The sequence below is a fragment of the Patagioenas fasciata genome, chromosome 6 (genome assembly GCF_037038585.1).
Source record: "Patagioenas fasciata isolate bPatFas1 chromosome 6, bPatFas1.hap1, whole genome shotgun sequence".
Taxonomy (NCBI): domain Eukaryota; kingdom Metazoa; phylum Chordata; class Aves; order Columbiformes; family Columbidae; genus Patagioenas; species Patagioenas fasciata.
In genome coordinates this window covers 10427006-10445264 of record NC_092525.1, presented here as the reverse complement: position 1 = coordinate 10445264, position 18259 = coordinate 10427006, and the positions used below count along the sequence as shown (strand labels likewise).

The 18259-nt window shown below is 57.4% G+C and overlaps 1 protein-coding gene across 2 annotated transcripts in view; it reads right to left on the bottom strand.

Annotated features, from left to right (window-relative positions):
* Positions 1 to 18259, bottom strand: part of PIK3R3 (phosphoinositide-3-kinase regulatory subunit 3) — a 77477-nt gene extending 59218 nt beyond the window's left edge. Inside the window, exons 1-7 of one of the 2 annotated variants that reach the window (XM_071809907.1) lie at positions 18172 to 18259; positions 16937 to 17364; positions 12562 to 12657; positions 12266 to 12343; positions 3733 to 3864; positions 694 to 895; positions 247 to 332 (exon numbers count right to left, since the gene is read on the bottom strand). In XM_071809907.1, coding sequence (XP_071666008.1) covers positions 247 to 332; positions 694 to 895; positions 3733 to 3864; positions 12266 to 12343; positions 12562 to 12657; positions 16937 to 17252 — 910 coding nt within the window. In that variant the 5' untranslated portion in view covers positions 17253 to 17364; positions 18172 to 18259. Of the gene's footprint in view, positions 1 to 246; positions 333 to 693; positions 896 to 3732; positions 3865 to 12265; positions 12344 to 12561; positions 12658 to 16936; positions 17628 to 18171 lie in introns of both variants that reach the window. The other variant, XM_065841766.2, reaches the window with a different exon arrangement.

Below are 18259 nucleotides of genomic sequence, written 5' to 3'. Positions count from 1 at the left end.
AACAGCCACAAGACTCCTGAGGAGATGCCAAGAAATGCCCCAAAACCAGTATCTCTGAGAAGAAAGCAGGGAAATGGGAACAGCGTGCCTGGCCAGGGAGCCAGCGCAGCCCAGTCACTGGTGCAGGGACACGGGCACCTTCCCGTCACCACACCAGCCGCTGAAACCCCCCCCGCGACCTGTGGCTATCGCCTCCCCAAATTCCACTCCCACTGTCCCCTCTGCTGCCAGCTGGGCGTCTCTTACCTGGGGCTGCCGGTGCCTCGACCGCTTCGCTGGCCACGATGAGAGACTCGAGGATCCTTGCACAGAGCTCAGGGCTCGCCTCAGCGCTGTGGAGAGAAGCAGGGCGTCCATGAGGGTGCCCAGCAGCTCAGCCCTCCAGAAACCCTCACACCCCTGTGACAGGAGCCAGCCACCCCGACGAACCTCTTGTGGGACTGGGGCAATTCTGCGTACCCCAGTGCTGTGTGTGACACCACGCTGGTCACCGAGGGAACAGCTGTGATGTCAGGGCATCACATCTGGGATGAGCGCTTCCAGCTCTGGCCTCCCCCTTTGGAAAACGCTGGGGCTGAGCCACTGGTGGGCTGGCATCCAGCAAAACCAGCATGCTTGGAGGCCAGCATGCCATGCCTGGCTATGGGCACCTTTTCTCTCCCGCTCCATCCCATGCAGGGCAGGGCACCTCACCTGGCTGCTGCAGGGCGCAGGAGCAGCTCCCCGAATTGCTCGCCGAGGAGCCGAGGCGAGACGCGGCTCCTGCGGGTGCCCTGGGAGAGGTGGCAGAAGTGGCAGGTGAGCTGGCGCAGGAGCAGCGCTTGAGGCTGCGGCAGGGCTGGGGGGGCCAGCATGGCTCTGGCTCGCTGGCCACACTCCTCCAAGCCCGGGGTCTCTGCAGCAGAGGGGAAACAGGAAAAGAAATGTCATTTGGGGAGGTTGGGGCATCCCGTTGCTTCTCATGGGAACCCAGAACCTGGCAGCACACACGGTGTGAACTGTGGCAGGTCTCTGCTCCCCATAGAGCCCACAACATCCCCATCTCAACCTCTCCCCAAAACCTATGACTGTTTCTTTGCAGCCCATCCCTTCCCACAGAGAGGCGGCAGGACATGTCAGTACCCCAGGCAGCACAGGGAATGCAAGATGTGTTGCCCTGGGGGTGTCTCAGACACCTATTTCTGGAGCGTCCAGCCCCATTTACCCACCCATACCATGCCAGGTCAGATTGTAGGATGTTTTTAGCACATTCCCCCTCTCAGCACAGACAAGGAGGGAACACTGGGGGCTGAGCTTCTCACCTGGCATGGGCTGCACCTAAACACCCCTCACTGCTGCTCCAGGGGAGAACTGCAGGAGCCCAGCCCTGCTGCATGGCAAAGCCTTGAAAAAGGCAGAGCAAAGCAGAGGTGGGAAATGAACACCAGCTGGAAGATCTGCCCAATTTAAAGGCTCAGCCCTCCCCCACAGAAAAAAAGAAAGCTGGGAGGGAAAAGGGTTTTAAGGAGAAAAAAAGGTGCACCTGGGCTGAGAGCTACTGGCCCACGGCTGCAGCGAGGCCCCTGCAGCCCTCCCAGTGTGGCCGCTCTCACCCCCTGAAATGCAGCAGCAGGGAGGGCTGGCTGGGGTACAGCTGCTTCCTGCAATACTTGTATTGTCCATGTGAATAAAAGCAGGCACCTGATGGTGTTCCACGTCATGGAGGTTCTACCAGAACCCCTGTCATAGGTGCCCTGAGCAGCCCACAGGCCTGTGCTGTTCCCACCAGTGTCCCCACATGTCCCCGGTGCCCTCTGGCAGCCTTGGCTAGGGCTCCCAAGTCTTGTGAGCTGTGAGCTCAGTGGCCTGGGACTGCGGTCCTGCCATGGGCACGGGAAACAGCTGCTCTCCAGCCACCCTCCATCCCCGCCTTGGCCCGGCTCTCTCATCTGCGGGGGACAGGGATGTCCCCAGGGCTGTGTTGCTCTCAGCCAGCTTCAAAGCCCGGCTGGGCCGGGGCTGACTCAGCTCCCCGCGGCTCTTTGCACCAGGGCTGAGGCTTGGCCGATGCTCAGACAGCTCCCGGAACGCATCCTTGTGGCCTGGGTGCACCAGAGCTGGAGGGTGAGGCACCCTGGATCATCTCTGAAGCAGGTTTGCAACCCAACTCAGAGGGCGATGGGGTGTTTGTGTGCCCCTGTGTCCAAAAAGCTGCTCCTGTGGGAAGTTTGGCTTTGCTCCAGGACTCCCCTACCCCAATCAGCTGCTCTTTGCACCCAGGGGATGTCAGAGGGGAAAGGTCCACAGCCAAAGGGGGGACTTGGGGGATGTTTTTGACCTCCTTTTGCAGGTGCTCACCCTGCCTCAAGTGGGGCAGGAGTCTGCTCGCAGGGCAGCCCGCCAAAACCCAGCACCATCTCCTGAAAGACTTGTATTTTTAGCTTTTTGCTTTTAAAGCCCCAGAGAAATCTCCATCGGTTTCGCCTCTGTTCCCGGCCCTGTCCCCTCCCGCGCCCGTTGTGCCAGGAGCAGAGCCCGCCCCAGCGCAGGCTGTGGGGAAAGGCGCTTCCCTTTGAAGTTGCTTAACGAGGCAACCCAGCTAATTGCTTCCTAATTGCGTTTTCATCCTTGGAAGGGAGGCAGCCTTTGATTTCTCCTGTCTCTGAGGGTGAGGGGAAGGCCGTGTCTTGATGCCACCAGCCCTGGGGTATTTCTTCTGGCTCCGTGTCTGCACAGGGCAGGGAGGATGGGGTGTGAGTTATCCCTCGGTTTCTCTGTGCGTCCCTCCTGCCTTGCTGGAGGCCACAAAGAGCTCATTGCATTTTCCCACCAGGACATGGTAGAAAAAGGCCGCACTGGTCTGGCCATAGATGATCTTTTAGTGCCTCTTAAGGCAGCCAAGAGCATGATCTGCCCAAGCGCTAATCTGGCTTAGGACGAGGAGGTGATGCACGGGGATGCAGGATACTGCAGCGACCGGCAGTGAGATGAGAACTGCTGCAAAAGGGGAAATCCTGGTTTCGAAGGCAGCAAGGGGTTCAGGTCCTATTTAATGCAGCGGGCAAGAGCATCGTGTGTGCCTGGTGCTGCCTGTGGGGTCTTGGGCTGAGAGGCTCTGCAAGGACTCATGTGAAATGGGTTTTGGTCCAGGCTCCCTGTTGGGATGGACCGTGGGCTCTGCTGACCTGTGTACAAGCCCTGCCCTGTTTATTTGAAAAAAAAATCAAATAAACCCAAAACCTTGATAGTCTCATACACATATCAGAGGCTGGAAAGCTTGCAGGGACATAAAGGCTCTTCCTAATGGCACTAAGCTGAAAAAGCAGAGAATTTTCTATGCCCATATAAAGCCGGGAGTTAACGAGATTACGGAAGAAAATTCCCAGGCAGCGGAGCCAAAATATTATAATAATGCTTTCTTCTGGGGCCAGCATCACCCAGGCTTGGCAGCTGCCCGTCCCAGCAGGCAGCAGCTCCTGCGGGCACTGTGGCGGGAGAGGACCGGGCTGCGATGGGGGTGAAGCTGCCCACTGGGTCCCCCCTTGCTCTCCCGGAGCATCTCCCAAAAGCTGCTGTACCACTCCAGGGGATGTTCCCAGTGGTCCTTCTCAGCATCTACCCTTGGTACAGCATTGAGCAAGGAATGAGGTCAGGAGCTGCCCTGGAGATGCTGGGGAGCATCTTTAGGGACTTCTTGAAGCTCCTTCAGTCCCACAAAGGTGCCAGGTGCAGGGAGAGCCTGTCTGTGCTTACCTTGAGCCATGTGGACCAAGTCGCCGTAGAGAGCTGGAGGGATCAGGGGAGACGGGAGCTCCTGGAGGTACCACTTGAGGGCCTCTGCCAGCGTTTGGGCATCGTACAGGTCCATGTCCACGGCCGAGGCGTCTGCAGGGGTGAGACACAGTGGGAAACATCAGTCTGTGGTGCTGCCCCTCTGGCATGGAGTCTGTAGCTTTTCTGTCCCTGCAGGCCTTTCTCTGGACATGGGCGCTGATTTCTCTGCCCATGCTCCCATCCACTCAACGTGGCAGCCTATGATTTCCCCTTGGAAAAATGCATCCATGGAACGGGGTTATGGTCCCCAGGCCACACACGTTACTGAAGGCCCACATCACCCCCAGTGAGCCCAAAATGCTGCAAATGTGCCCTGAAAGGCAGCTGCCCTTGGCAAGGCAGTGAAGGATGCTCCAGGGATGGGGTAAAGCACCCAGAGGGGGCTGAACCCACCCAGCCTGGGCTCAGGACAGGACAATGCGCTGGGTAGAAATGTCCCACGGTCCAGCAGGAGCCAAAGGGTGGGACAGGTCCGTCTGAACCCCACGGCCAGGCCAGCATGGGGACATTGCTTCAGCAGGGTCGAGGGCAAAGAGCCCTTTCAGCATCCTTTGGTATTGCCTCATGCGTTTTTCTTGGAGGTCTCTCAGCCCAGCTGGGCCAGGAGGTGGCTGCTCGGAGGGTAACGGTCCCTTTTGCAAAGATCTAGGGGTTTCAAAATCCGCCTTTGATTCGAACTGGAGCCAAACAGAATGTTTTGAAATTTTCCTCATAGGGGAAATCTTGAGGAGTTGGAGGGAATAATAAAAAAAGCTCGTGATATTTGGGATCATTCGAAATGGTTCGTTTGTAGAAACTGAATTTGTCACTGCTTCTAAATGAGAATATTGAAAAAAGGGCAAGTTCTGCGCTTTCTTAAAGGTGACACATCAGGCCCCAAATGGCCCAGTGTGTTGTGATGGAGAAGGTGATGCCCTGCTCAGAGCCCTCTTCCCCTCCCCTCTCTGGGTCTTTACCCCCAAACGCAGGTTTACTGAAATAAGTCCCATTTTGGGAGATGCTCCATCTCCCAGCCCAACTTTTTCCAGCAGAAAATGCCTCGAGTCTCCAACCATTCCAGCTGACCACAGATGGCCCTGCTCACTTCTGGGGCAATAAGCCCCAAAGAGTGGAGAAAAGCTGTTTCCTAGTGCAAGGCTTTGGAGGCACCCAGCTGGCAGGGTTGGGATGGGGAGCAGCTCCTGGAAAAGGCTGATTTTGGGCACCTTGACCTTGGTCTCCTCTCCCTGGGGCATCCCCGCCATGAACCAGGCAGCGTGGGAATCTGGCTGCCTCCTCCTCTGAAGAAGCCGTGGCAGGTCCCTCATGGCCAGTGCCTGCCATTTGGCTTGGAGACCAGAGAGAAAATGGATTGACCAATGCCTGAAGCAAAGCCTTTAACCCAGCCTTCGGAGACGCTACCTCATTTTCGGGAGAAAGCACCCGGCTGGCTGGGAACCGTGCCCGGGGGCTGTGTGGGGACACCCGGGAGAGATGTCACCACGGCGGGGCAGGCTGCCGTCCAGCATGGCCGAATGTGACCTGGGGCAAAGGCTGCATTTCTGGCACCCCCTGGTGTCACAGCATCACCCCATGGGCCGCTCTGCCCTCAGCATCCCTGAGGCAGGCAGGGTTGTGCCGGCTCTTGCCTGCTGCGTGCTGGCCCCAGTCGGATCCATGCTCATGCTCCCTTCTCCCAGCCACACTTCTGGACTTTTCTGCTGGTCAACAGTTATTTCTTCTGGGATTTGCAGGGGCAGGTAACACCTAAGTTGCCCATCTTTGCTAGCGCTTGCCCTGGAGAAGTGAGCTGGCAGGTTGGTTTCAGCCTGGCATGGCAGGACAGTGGGGTCAGGGATCCTGCGAGATGCTCCAACTCCTCTTTTGGGCTGAAACCCTCCAGGAATGCTGCTGTGGGGTCTCGTTGCTTGGGCTGCACTGCAGAGAGCTGCTCCCATCAGCGGGATGCACCAGGCAAACCTCAAACCCCTTCTCACCTTGGGGGGAGCCTGGTTGCTTCCCCCTCCCCACCACGGAGGTTTCTGCAGGGACCTGTCACTTGCCTTAAGGATGCTGATGTGGATCGGGGAGAGCAGCCGCAAGCTGTTTTCTGCGCATGGAAGGAGCTGCTGCCGGGCACTGGCCCCAGGCGAGCAGCCTCGGGCTCCACCGTGGCCTAATTAGCTCGTTTGCATCGTTAGGCATGGGCTTGGTGGGGGGGGTGTTCAAAGGGAAGGCTCAGCCAATTTCAAAGCAAGACTCAAAAACATCTTTACACCCAGAGAGAAGTGTGATGGGGAGACCAGGGGGGATTCACACCCTGCTAACAGGGACTGATGCTCTTGGCACCATTTTCCTTGGCACGTTGACTAGAAACAGTCATTAGCCTGTTGTCCTCAGACTCCTGGAGATGCAGCGGCATCCTCCTGCTCCAGCTCCCCTCCCTCCCCTGGAGCCACCATGGTGAGCTGGGCTCCCCCCCGGGCTGAGAGCACAACTGGGGGGTGCTCCGAGCTGCTCCCCAGCACTGGCTGTGCCCCAGCAGCTCGGGGAGGCTCAGCTGGCAGCTGGGGAAGGGTTAACCCTGAAGCCTTCCCATCCAATTACCGCCAGCCTGACCCCACGGATGCTGCTCTCTCCTTATCAGAGGGAGATGATAACCAGCTATAAGAAGTTAATGATGCTGTAGGATGAGTCACAGCTCTCCCACTGCTCTCCAGATGTTCCCGTCCCTTCCTCAGGGGGATGACAGAGGGATTCCATCCGCCTGCCACAAATAGAAGGAAAACACCCCCAGACCCCAACCTCAACCCCAGACAGAACCAGCAGAGCGAGCAATCTGCTGGGGACCAGTGGAGCACATCCACTGCCCATGGCGGATGAAAAGCAGGAATAAATTTGGGGCTGGGTAAGGGGTATGTAGGATGACCACCAGCCCAGAGGGAAAAGCAGTGGGTGCTCCCAGCTTCATCCCACCAGGATGCCAGACCCTGCATCCCAGCAGAGGCAGAGAGGTGCTGGGTTTTTGGGCTGAGTCAGGCTGGGCAGGAAACACCGGGACCTCTTCTGCAGCTGCAGCCAGCCGGGGAGGTGTGAGTAAGCCCTGGGTTTCAGTAAATGTGGAGGATGTTTAGCCAAGAGGTGGCAGAGAGGAGGTTGGGGGGGTTGTTTTGAAGGAGAGGGTCCTGGTTGCCCCCTACACACGGACACAGGTGGTGGCTGTGCCCCGTATCCCCAGCCAGGGTGTGGGTGACAGGTGCAGACCCTGCCCAGAACCTACAGACCCTCTTGCAGCAGGGAGTCCTCCAGCTGCCATGTACTGCCACAGCGTGGGGCTCTTGGGTGCACGGAACCCATGGTAGAAGGACACCCAATCCACCTCTACCTGGGGCTGATTTAATTTGGGAATTTCCCTACCCCCTCCAGACCCTTTAGGTTCAAGCATCAGCTGGTGCTGCAGGGATGTCCTTGTTGTCCAGTCCTGGGGGCTATACCTTCCCGTTTGCACAGATGCTGCCTGCACAAGGACCTGTACATCCCCTGGACCTGACCAGGTATTAAAGGCTGCTGGGCATCCCACACTAAGGGTTTACTGAGACACTGTGTACCAAATCAGGGAACATTTAACCATCTTTGATTCGGCATCATTGTAACATCTCTCACCCAGCCTGCTGGTACCTTGTGCTGGGGACTTGGCAGCTGCCAGGGCACCCCCTGCCCATACACAGGAGCTCCCAGCAGCCCCAGACACCCTCCCAGCTGGGTTTCACCTTGCCATACCCTGGCTTGCACCCAGCCAGAGAAGGGGTGCTGGGACCCCTTTTCAGGGGTGCCCAGTGGGGCTGCCTCAGCTCAGTTCCCTTCCTCGGTTTCCCCAGCAGCTGTGGGAGGGGGTGGCAAAAGCTCACCCCCAATTCACCTCGATGGGTCTGGCAAGGAAGTCTGAGCTGCTGCTGTTTATTTACCCTTCTCTCATCACCACCAAATATAAGGGATGAGCTCATGCCTCTTGCCAGGCTCTGACAATGCCGGGTTTATTTCCACTGCAGGTATAAATAAAAAGCAGCGCAGCAGGCACCGGAGCACCTTGTGTTTGGGAGTAAAGTTATCGTGCTGGGGTTAATAGCTTGGCCAGGGGGAAACTGAAGCCCTTGAGGGCCTCCAACCCCCTCTGGCATTCCAGAGATGAGGATGGGGATGTGCTCCCTCTCTGGGCATCCACACCGTGATGATGGGGAGAGCCGTGTGAGGTCCCCCCCAGGCTGATCTCCCCTCCAACCCAACTCTTTCTGCCCAGCAGCAGCTCCCGGCAGCCCCAGCGAAGTCCCAGGTCCCACAGCCGCCCCACTAATCCCCACCGAGGCCTGACCTAATTCCCAGGCACGTGAGCGTGTCTCCAGGCAGACTGCTCTGCGCCAAGGCCCCAGATCAAAGCGGGCAGGATGGCAGCGCAGGCACGGCACGCCTGGAGACACCGGCTCCAATCCGCCTCGCGCTGCCGCCCCATTCGTCCCGGCACCCCGGGGTGCAGGCAGCTCCTGCAACCTCAAACCCAGCAACAGAGGCTTTTCCCAGCGCTGCCTGCACATCTGGGGAAGGGTCTTGGTATTCATGTCTGCAGCTGGACCCCAGAGCCCAGACTGGGGCATGGTTATGAAAAATATGGGAGGTTTCAGTGCTTTGCTGCAATCCTGGATGGGTTCAGCCCCATCTGACCTATACAGGAGGGTGGGGGTGCCCTGCAGGGTCTCTGTGCCCAGTCCCCCACCAGGGAGGAGGGATGAGGATGCAGACCATCCCTGCCCAGTGGTGGCAAAGTGCTACCTGGCCACTACATGCAGGACTTTGCAGCCATCCCCCTTTGAAACCTCCCCCAGCAGAGATCCCACAGCTCCAAAAGGCTCCAGCACCCACCAGCGCACCCATGCCCCTGCTCCCAATGGCCAGAGAAGGTCCCATGTTTCCAGGTTCAGGGGCAGCAGTGAGGAGAATTCTGCTTGGCATGTCTCAGAGGACCCTGAGCAAGCATGGGGTGAGAAGACATCACCCTGGGACACCTGAGGGACTCATACCCACAGGCATCAGGGACTTTGCAAGTGATTTGCCCCATCCCTGGTGCTCCAAACAGCCCCAGAGCCACACAGAGGGGACAGCAGGAGTGCTGGGGGCTGGAAACCATCAGGGTCAGCATGTGACCTCTGGCATGACAGGCACAGAGATGCCCCAGGCCATGGATCAGCCCTGCCGGGCACTGCTGGGAGCTCTGGGGGCAGAGGGGGGAATTCTGCACCCTGCTGCTGCCATTTAAAGATCTCCTTTTTTCTTTTTCTTTCCATAACTCTTTCCCTGCAGCCGCAGTGAGGCTCCTGGCTGGTTCATCACCCGCAGCCCTTCAGCAAGTCCCCTCAGCCCCCCATGGAGCTGTGGCTCTTTGTTAAGCCCCTTTTCAGTGCCGCCATGTGACTCTGGCTCCCGTGTTCCGTGTCATCACACAGCCCTGCTCGCCTCTTGGGGCGTAAGGATCTGAATTAAACACCAAGTGTCCTAAACCAATTAATTCTTCTCTGGAGCCAGCATAAGCCGGCTGTGAGCCCAACCAACCTTCATTCTGTGCTTGACCCGCTGGCTCTGGTGGCATTTCAGCTGGGTGGCAGCAGAGTTGCTCAGCTCCCTGACCCCCCTGTATAGATGAGCTCTGTCTTTGCTTCCCTGCCCACTCCCCCCAAATCATTTTTCTTGCATGCAAATACCAAGTTGGGTGCACAGGCTCTAGCCAGCCGTCAGATGCCACCATTCTGCAGAATGTCACCAGCCCTGGGGCAGGGGACAAGGAGAGCCTCAGCCCAAGCTGTACAGTCATGTGCAGCCATGCTGCATCCAAGCTGACCATGCCTGGTGCTGCCGTGGCCCCATGAGGGTGTGAAACCTGGGAACACTTCGTCCCAAAGCTTGAGTGATGTCCAGCTTGGGGCTGTCCCCTCAGGCTGGGTACCCCAGGGGTGAGGGCTCTGAAAGGGCCAGGGATGAGGAACAGGTTCAATCTGCACAACTCAAATAAGCACCTGCACTGCCTGGCCCTGGAGACACGATGCCCACAGACTGCCCAGAACAGCCAGGACCACTCTGACCCACACAGATCCCAGAGAAACCTCCTCCTTCTCTCCAGTGAAAGTTCAGATGCCCTCTCAGTGTAAAAAACATCCTGTTTTCTCCAACCTGTTAAGATCTGAGAGTTGGAAAACCAACACCTGAACTTTTCCGGGCCCTGTTCCTTTATCCTCATGCTCTCTAGCAGTTTTCCTGCCACCACTGCCAAGCGCCAGTGATTTGGGTATTCACAGGGAAGCTGAAACCCCCGGCGGGAACCCAGTTTTCCCCCAGGCTGAGACGGGGTTCAGTTCCAGCCGCTGCCAGCCCCAGCTCTAATTTCTGCCCATTCCCCAAGATGAAGCTTGATATTTGCAGTCGGACTGTTAGCAGAGATGGGGGGATGGAGAGGAGCATGGGAGGAAAATAAATGTGACCATCACCTCTGCTGTCTCATGCATGGGACATGAAAACTCCTATTTTTTGGCAGGGAAGTTTTATCCTGCCAAATGCAGTGAAAAAGCCTGTATGGAGGCTGAAGCAGAGGTGCTTTCCTGCCATCCCTAACCTGGTTTGGGCTCCAATAGGACCCTGGGGAGGCACCTCTGGGTCTCTGGTCCGCAGGAGGATGTGGGGTGAAAAGGCTGCCAAGCCTGGGCTCTGCTGGGATGCTTGGACCCGGCAGAAACATCATCCCTATCCTGTTTGCAGAACAACATTCTGGCAGGGCTGAGCATCGGCCCCTTACACTGAGAGCTAGCAAATGCAAGACATGTCCTACCCGCTTTGGCCAGCTCTGGGGAGCTCCAGCTTTGTCCAGGTCAGTGTTGCTGAGCCAAATAAAAGAGCTTCTTTAAGTCCTAGAGGAGATGTGGGGCTTGGAAGCATCAAGTCACTAGGGGCTATTGTGGATTTTTCAGAGCTTTAAAATGGTTTGAAAACCATGATGGCATTTCCCTGCTAGGTCCTGCAGTGGGAGGTGAAAAGCCGAATGGACCCAGTGACTGCTCAGAGTTCCAACCAAGCCAGTGGATTTTGCTTCTGGGCTGGGGGAGTCTCCTGAGGCTGGACAGGATTTTGGTAGCGACAACTGCAGTGCTGCTGGGGAGCCCTGTGCTTGCCAGGGATGCTGCACCAGCTTGTGTGAGGAGGATGGAGGACCTATAACTCCTGCGTGCTTGGAAAGCAAAGCATCTGTGTGCTGTTGTCACTGCCCCTGCCCAGCCTGGGCATCCATGCCCAGGGTGGCTGGGGCTGTGGGGATCGCTCTCCTGAGGCCTTCACCTCCTCCAGAGATCAACTGGGAAATCTGGGCCGGGGGACAAGGCCATAGGAAAGGGCACCCCACTGCCCCTGCCTGCCTCAGACTGCAGCGGGGCTTCTGCCAGGGGAGGAGAGCAGGGTGATGGGGTGCACCGTGCCCCCCATCATCCCCGGGGGAGTAGAACCCTCCCTGGACAGCAGGAATGGAGCATCACTGGGACCCTCAGCATCTCTTCTCCCGCATCCCTCCCTTCTCCGCAGCCCCGTCCCCCGCCCGGCGGGGACTCGGCTCCCGGTGCGCGGGGGAAGCGATGAGGTCATAGTGCTTAATATAGCGATTTCATCACAGCCCTTCTCCCCAGCAACACGGCCCGGCTGCCGCCGGCTCCCGGCGCTGGCGGAGCCGCCAGCCCCCCCGCCCCGCCTGCCGCAGGGCCCGGCCGGCAGCTCCCGGGATGCGGAGCCCAAGGGCAGGCAGGGGGGACACGGGATGCCAGGACGGGGCTGTGCGGGGCTGGACCGTGCCCGGTGCCACAGTGCCGCCCTCTGGGCACCGCGGCCGGGAGGATGGAGATCCTCGGCACAGCGGCTCCCCCGGCTCCCCCCGGCCCCGATCGGAGCGGCACGCTGCATCCATCACGTCCCCAGCCTCCCCGTGCCACCCCAGCAGTGAATTTAGGAGCAGCGGTGGGTTTTTCCCTCCTCTCCACCCTGCTCGTGTCCCCCTAGTCCTGCGAAATGCTTCCCATTCTGCTAAAAAATGAACTTTTTCTCCCCGTTTCTTTTTTCTCTGTCACACTCACAAGAGGTTTTCCCCCTGTCCTGCTTCTCCAATAGAAACCTTAGAGTTTTGCAAACCAAAATGTTTTTCTCCCTGAAAACAGAGCTTCTAGTGAAGTGCCCCAGCCCAGTGCCCACATCCCTCTTGACAACATCACACTAGGGTATTATGGGGAGCAGAGAGGGGCTTGCATGCAAGGCACAGCCTTACAGAGCTGTAACTAGGGCCGTAACGAGGTTGGAGCCAGAAACTCATCCCCGCTGTGCCTGGGTAGCGTCACTCACCCAGCAACACCACCTCTTCCTGCCCAGGGACACGGGGAGGGACACAACAGGGACTTACCCGCCAGAAGAGCCTGCTTCAGCTCAGCATCCCCCAGCACACTGGGGGAGGATCTGCAGAGCACCTCGCTGTCAAGACCTGGGAAGCAGCCAGAGAGAGGGGTCAGTCCTAAGCCCCAAATCCTCCCTCCGAAGCAATGGAAGCAGGTAGGGGCTGAGACCACCAGGCTCCCTCACCCTGCCCATGCTGTGCGGGTACCAGGATGCTCTTGAGGCATCTCTGAACGTGGGCAGAGTGGGTGTCTGCGTGTGTGCACCCACATCCACCCTGTAGATGGATGCTAAGGCTGCCCATACCTTGTTTTTCCAGTGCCTCGATGAGCCTGGCCACGGTTGTCAACGCCTGCTCAGGGAGGGTGGGCTGCTCGGCGAGCTCTGCCTGCCCAGGGAGCCCTGTGGTGGAAAGACAGGAGAACAGGCTTGGAAATTCCTGCCTGCAGAAATTCCAGCCTCTTTCCGTGGCTGCCCCAGGACAGGATCAAGCTGCTGCTTTGGCACAGCCACTACCAACACTTCAGCTCACGCATGTCAAATTTTGGAGAACTTCTCTCTTATTTTATCCCCTTTTTGCAGTAAGAGTCACAACTGGGGGCTCAGTCGCTTGCTGAGATGCAAAGAAGACCCCTTCAGACACATGCCCTGCCTGCGGGGAGCATCCTGCCCTGGCCATGGAGCTCCTTCAGGCCAAAACTCCTTCCCCACCTCTCCTCCCATTTCCCCTCTCATCACCCACAGCTCCTGGCAGCACCAGGTGGGAGCTGGGGGCCCAAATCCACACTTGACACAGACATGGCTCCCTGCAACTCTCACCTGCTTGGGTTCTCTGGTCTCTACAACAGGGTTGAGCACAAGCCCAGGGAGGACTCAGCCATCCCCTGAATGCCACAGATTTCTACCAGCCCTTGGAAGGAGCAAACCCCCTGGCACGGGTGAGAGCAGCTCTTCTTACCCCAGGGCATGCTCCATCCATCCCTCCCTTCTTATCACCCTGGCCATACTCCACCTGTGCAGGTTATACCTGACAGAGACCCTGACACTGACAGTGTTGGGATTTCCCCCCGCTCTCTCTCATTAGTGGCCTTGAACCCCCCGTCAAGGCAGCAGGCAGGGGACAGGCAGGGGCTGCCACCAGCCATAGCACATTGGAGCCATGTGTGACTGCTGGGGCATGGGTGGCATCTGGAAAGGATGTGTCAGGAGCTCTTCTGTCTGTTTTATGTGGTGAGTGGATCTGTTCTGGTGGAAATATATTTTTTAAATTATAGCAGATAAAGCCTGAGTGTGACTTCCCCCCTACAGCAAGGCATGCTCCAGCCTGGCCAACGCCAGCTTTAGGTTCATTCTGTCTTTGGTTTTGCAGGGAGCTCACATGTGAAGCCAGTAAGGAATGGTAAAAGAAAAAAAAGAGGCCTTTTGACAGGACCACACCGCCTTTGACCTTTTGCAAAAACACAACCTGGCTGCAGTGGATGGATCTGGGTTCTCATCCTTGCCATGGTGATGCCCCGGTGCTCCCTGGAGAATGTGGAAGGAAGCAAAGCTCCTGCTCTTAGGTGGCTGATCTGGTCCCCAGGCAGAGCTGTGACCCCCAAGGTTGGCAACAAGGTCCCATGTGGGTGCAGTGGGTGGGAATGGGGAAGATTCCAGGGTCTAAAGCAAAGCAGGTACTTGGGATCTCATGGAAAGCATCCCCACCACACAGGTGGTTTTTTAATTAGGGAAAACTGGATTTTGGCTTCCAAGGTGATGACTTGGGGAAAAGTGGGAACAGCAAAGAATAACCATCTGTTTCTCTCTGCTGGAAATAGCAAGAATATCCCCAAGCTGCAGCACCCCCATCCTCTCCCCTGGGGGTGCCAGGCTGGACCCCAGCACCCTGACACATCGCTTGGCTCCGACCCCAGGTGAAGCAGAGGTGATGCCTCATAGCAGTGATGCTGCCCAGGACAACCAGGCAGGGGCAAAACAGCCACTGAGCTCCTGAGAAGGCCCCTGGAGACTCAAATCCACTGCAGAAACATCTTTTTAGGATATCATTTTATTTAATTAAGACCATTCCTCCCCATAGAGCCAGCCCTGGCTCCTGAGCACGGCCAGGAAATACAGTGTGTCTCTCCCATTCAGAGCTCCACCCTGCTTGGGATCCCCAGCCAGCACCAGAGCTCAATGGGCACCCAGGATGCTACACGGCTGTTGCAGAAAGAAAAGCATTGGGGCCATCCAAAACAAACGTCCCTCAAAACCTCCATCTGGGAATGGAAACAGCATGGGAAGAACTTTCCAAAAAAAAAAAAAAAAGAAAAAAGTGTTTTCTCTTCCAAGAACACATTGGAGACATTTACTCTAAGGGAAATCTGGCCATCCAGGAGGTTTGAGTTTAAACTGACATAAAATGGTCCACGCTGTTCTCCTGCTGCAGAAAAATGTGCTTGTGGGTCACACAGACCCATGGTGCAACAGCCAGCATACCCCTGGCCAGCAGGGCTGGACACAAGGCCACGACCAGAGCATACCCTGCAGATGGCAGCACCCTCCCCAGCCTACCCCAAAATCTGGTTTTAGTGAGTTTTTTCCCCCTATTAAAAATCCCTCTATTTAAAAAAAAAATAAAGGTTAAATTAAGTTTAAGTTGTTATATACAAAGTGTGAGTGTCAGGAGGATGGAGCCAGGCTCTTCTTGGTGACAACCAATGGTAGGACAAGTGGCAATGGGTTCAGACTGGAATACAGGAGGTTCCACTTAAATTTGAGAAGAAACTTCTTCATGGTGAGGGTGGCAGAGCCTGGCCCAGGCTGCCCAGGGAGGTTGTGGAGTCTCCTTCTCTGCAGACATTCAAACCCGCCTGGACACCTTCCTGTGGAACCTCAGCTGGGTGTTCCTGCTCCATGGGGGGATTGCACTGGATGAGCTTTCCAGGTCCCTTCCAATCCCTGACATTCTGTGATTCTCTTGCTCAAGCACACACAGGCTGGGGCTCCTGTGCTGAGACCTTTGACATGGGCCAGACTTTACAGCCAGGCTGCGTTTGCTGCTGGGGATGTGCCTCCATTTGTGGGACATCACCATGTCCCCAGCACCCATGGGCAGGGGTCCTTGGGCACATTTCCCAGCCTCTTAGAGAGGAGCCTGTAGCAGGGAGCAGGCACGAGGTCATGGTGATGGGCAGCAAGGGCAGAAGCCAGAAGATGGCTTCACGCTTCTCCTTGGTGAATGGGGCTGGAGAGCCCTTGGGTCTGCTCCTGTGTGACCAATGTTGTCCACCCTACAGCATTGAGTTTGCTAGGGCTCTGCCTGCCAAACCCCTTGTCTGGCAGGGTAAACACCCCCAAAAACTGGCCTCCTCCCCCCTGCAAAGGCAATACATGGCTGCTCACTGATCCTCACCAGTGTTTCTGGGACTGCAGCTGCCTTGGTGCACTCAGGAAGGCAAAGGGGGGATCCCAGTATCCTTCTAGTGCTCTTGCGGGGGCTGAGTGGCAAGATCTGCAAGGTAACCCCACACACGGTGGTGTTGGGGGAAGGAGTTGCCCCACACCAGCTGAGTCTTGCTGTGCCAGGTGGTCCCTACCCTCTTAAATCATGTTGACAAGGGGGCCTTGAACCATATTTTGGAGGGAAACTGACTCATCAGCAGGTGCGCCTCTAAACCCAGGACCAAGGCACCTCAGATGTCCAGCCAGCCCAGGAGGAAAACAGCCTCTCTAGCTACCACATCTGTGCCTTGGTCCTAAACTGGACAAGGAAAGTGCCCAAGGCACCAGGCAGGTTTTGGGCAGCCGTGGCTAAAGGCATTGTTGCTCTCCCAGCCCCACATGGAGCCATTTCTCCTCTGTCACATCCTGGAGAAGGACAACACCACAACTTTGGCTGGGTTTGCCAGGTCATACCTGGTTGGAAGGGGGGGTTTCTTACTTTGCTTTTTAAAAATTATTACTTTTTTTTTAGCTCAGGTACATTATGCAACTGCTGTGAAATCCCTCCCAGCCTCAATGCACTTGGCCATGGTAAGCGGTGAGGACAGAGCTGGCTGCACGAGCTTGGTACATCCCAGTAGAGAAATGGCCAGAGGCTCCCATGCCAGGAAGTGCTCTGCTGAATATCCCCCCAGCACTGTGCTGCGGCCCCCAGGGATGGAAGAACCCCCCAGGGACCAACTCCACCGCCTGCCACAATTGTCCCCTGTCCCAGCTTGCACAAAATGACAGTGAGACCGGGAGCTGGCCAGGGGCCAGCGCTCACCCAGGCACCGAGAGCAGCCAGAACTGGGTGCCGCAGTGATAAGGAGAAGAGCAGTTGGGAACAAAAAGCTCCCCAAGGACCACCATGGGGCTTCCTGCTACTCCCTAAGGGGCTCCTGCATCTTGTTGTGGGTTCTCACACTCACAGACCCCCTTGGACACCCCATGCCAGCTCAGCAGCCATCCTGGGATGCTGGTGAGCAGCAATCCCTGCAGCGTGTTCACCTGGAGGGAGCGATGCCCTGAGCAGCCCCTGCCTCTCCTATGGCTGCTTCAGTGCACCAGGGCAGATAAATCCCAGTGAAGCTCCTCCTTCTGGGGCTGAATCCCCACCAAGCCACCCCACATGCACGCATCCCCCTGGGCTCCACACCACCCTCTCCATCTTGCATGGGACACCCACCCACAGGCTTCCTGTTCCCCAAGAACTCACCCCAGGGTGTGGGGGTCCCAGCAGGTGGTGGCGGCAAGGGCCGTGGCCTGGCCTTGGTGGTGGTGGCAACGAGACGCGTGGGACCCAGGTATTCCACATAGGTGCCGGGGAAGTTGCCGCGCTCCTTGGTGCGTTCGTTGGTGCCGTGGAGCCAACCCTGGGGGCTTCGCTCATCCCCATCCTTGTAGTCGGGGCTGCTGAGCAGCCCGGCCCTGCTGACCGTCAGCACATCCCCAGGGCACAGTGCCAGGTCCTCCTCCCGGTCCTTCTTGTACTCGTAGAGAGCCCGGTACTGCAGCCCGTCTGAGGAGGCCATGGCGATGCTGTGGGGTGGGTCACGCTGCCCAAATTCAGCCAGGCATTGGGGGCCCGGCGTGCCCACACAGGGCAGGTATGGCTGGGCAGTGAGGATGGGAGCGCTCTTTTCTCTGTGCACGCAAAAAATCAAATCCCGGTATTGGAAAAAATCTGTGTTGGAGAGCAGCTCCTCACCCCTCCAGCCCCAAAACTGCTGCAGAGATGCAACAGTGCCCGGGGCTCATCAGGGTTGGCTCAGGTGGGGATAGGGAGCCTTTTCATCACAGAGGCAAATGGAGGGGAGCAAATGAGTCTAATTGGGGTGCTGGGTACAAATTTGCTGTCCTCTTCTCAGCCTGGTCTTATCCGTAGGGCGCTGGGGACATCCTTCTCTCTGCCAGAGAGAAAGGCAGCGTGCTAATGACCAAATCAGTGTCTCAACCCCAACCCCATCACTCCATCCTCATCATACAGGGGAGAGCCGAACACCTTGGCTCAGCTCTGGCTTCCCAGGGAGCTCCTGCCCGCAGAGCTCAGCTGCTGCACACAAGTAAAGTACCGGCAAAGAGTCTGGAAAGTAGGGCAAGAGATCACGCCATGGGCTTTTAAAATAGACATATGTGCTGAGAAATCTCCCGCTGCACGCAGCTCCCCTCCAGCAGCTCCAGCCTAGCATCGCTGCACAGAGCCAGTGGATGAAGACACAGGATTTTGGGGTGTTATTTTTTGTTTTTTTTTTGGGGGGGGGAGGGATGCATTTTTAATATTCCTCAGAGACAGACCCCTTCCTCAGGGATAAAGGCTGTGCTGCTGCTAACAACCCGCTGCCCCGGAGCTTCCCGCAGGACCCCGCGGAGGCGGGATGGAGGGGTCATCCGTTTGTCCATCCATCCATCCACCCACTGCCCAGAACCTTCCCACTGCCCCTCCAGCCTTACCGGGCACGGCGGCTTCCCCGGTGGGAGCGGAGAACGGGAGCGGAGCCGGCCCGGCCCCGCCGAGCTCCGGCGGTGATGTCAGCGTCCC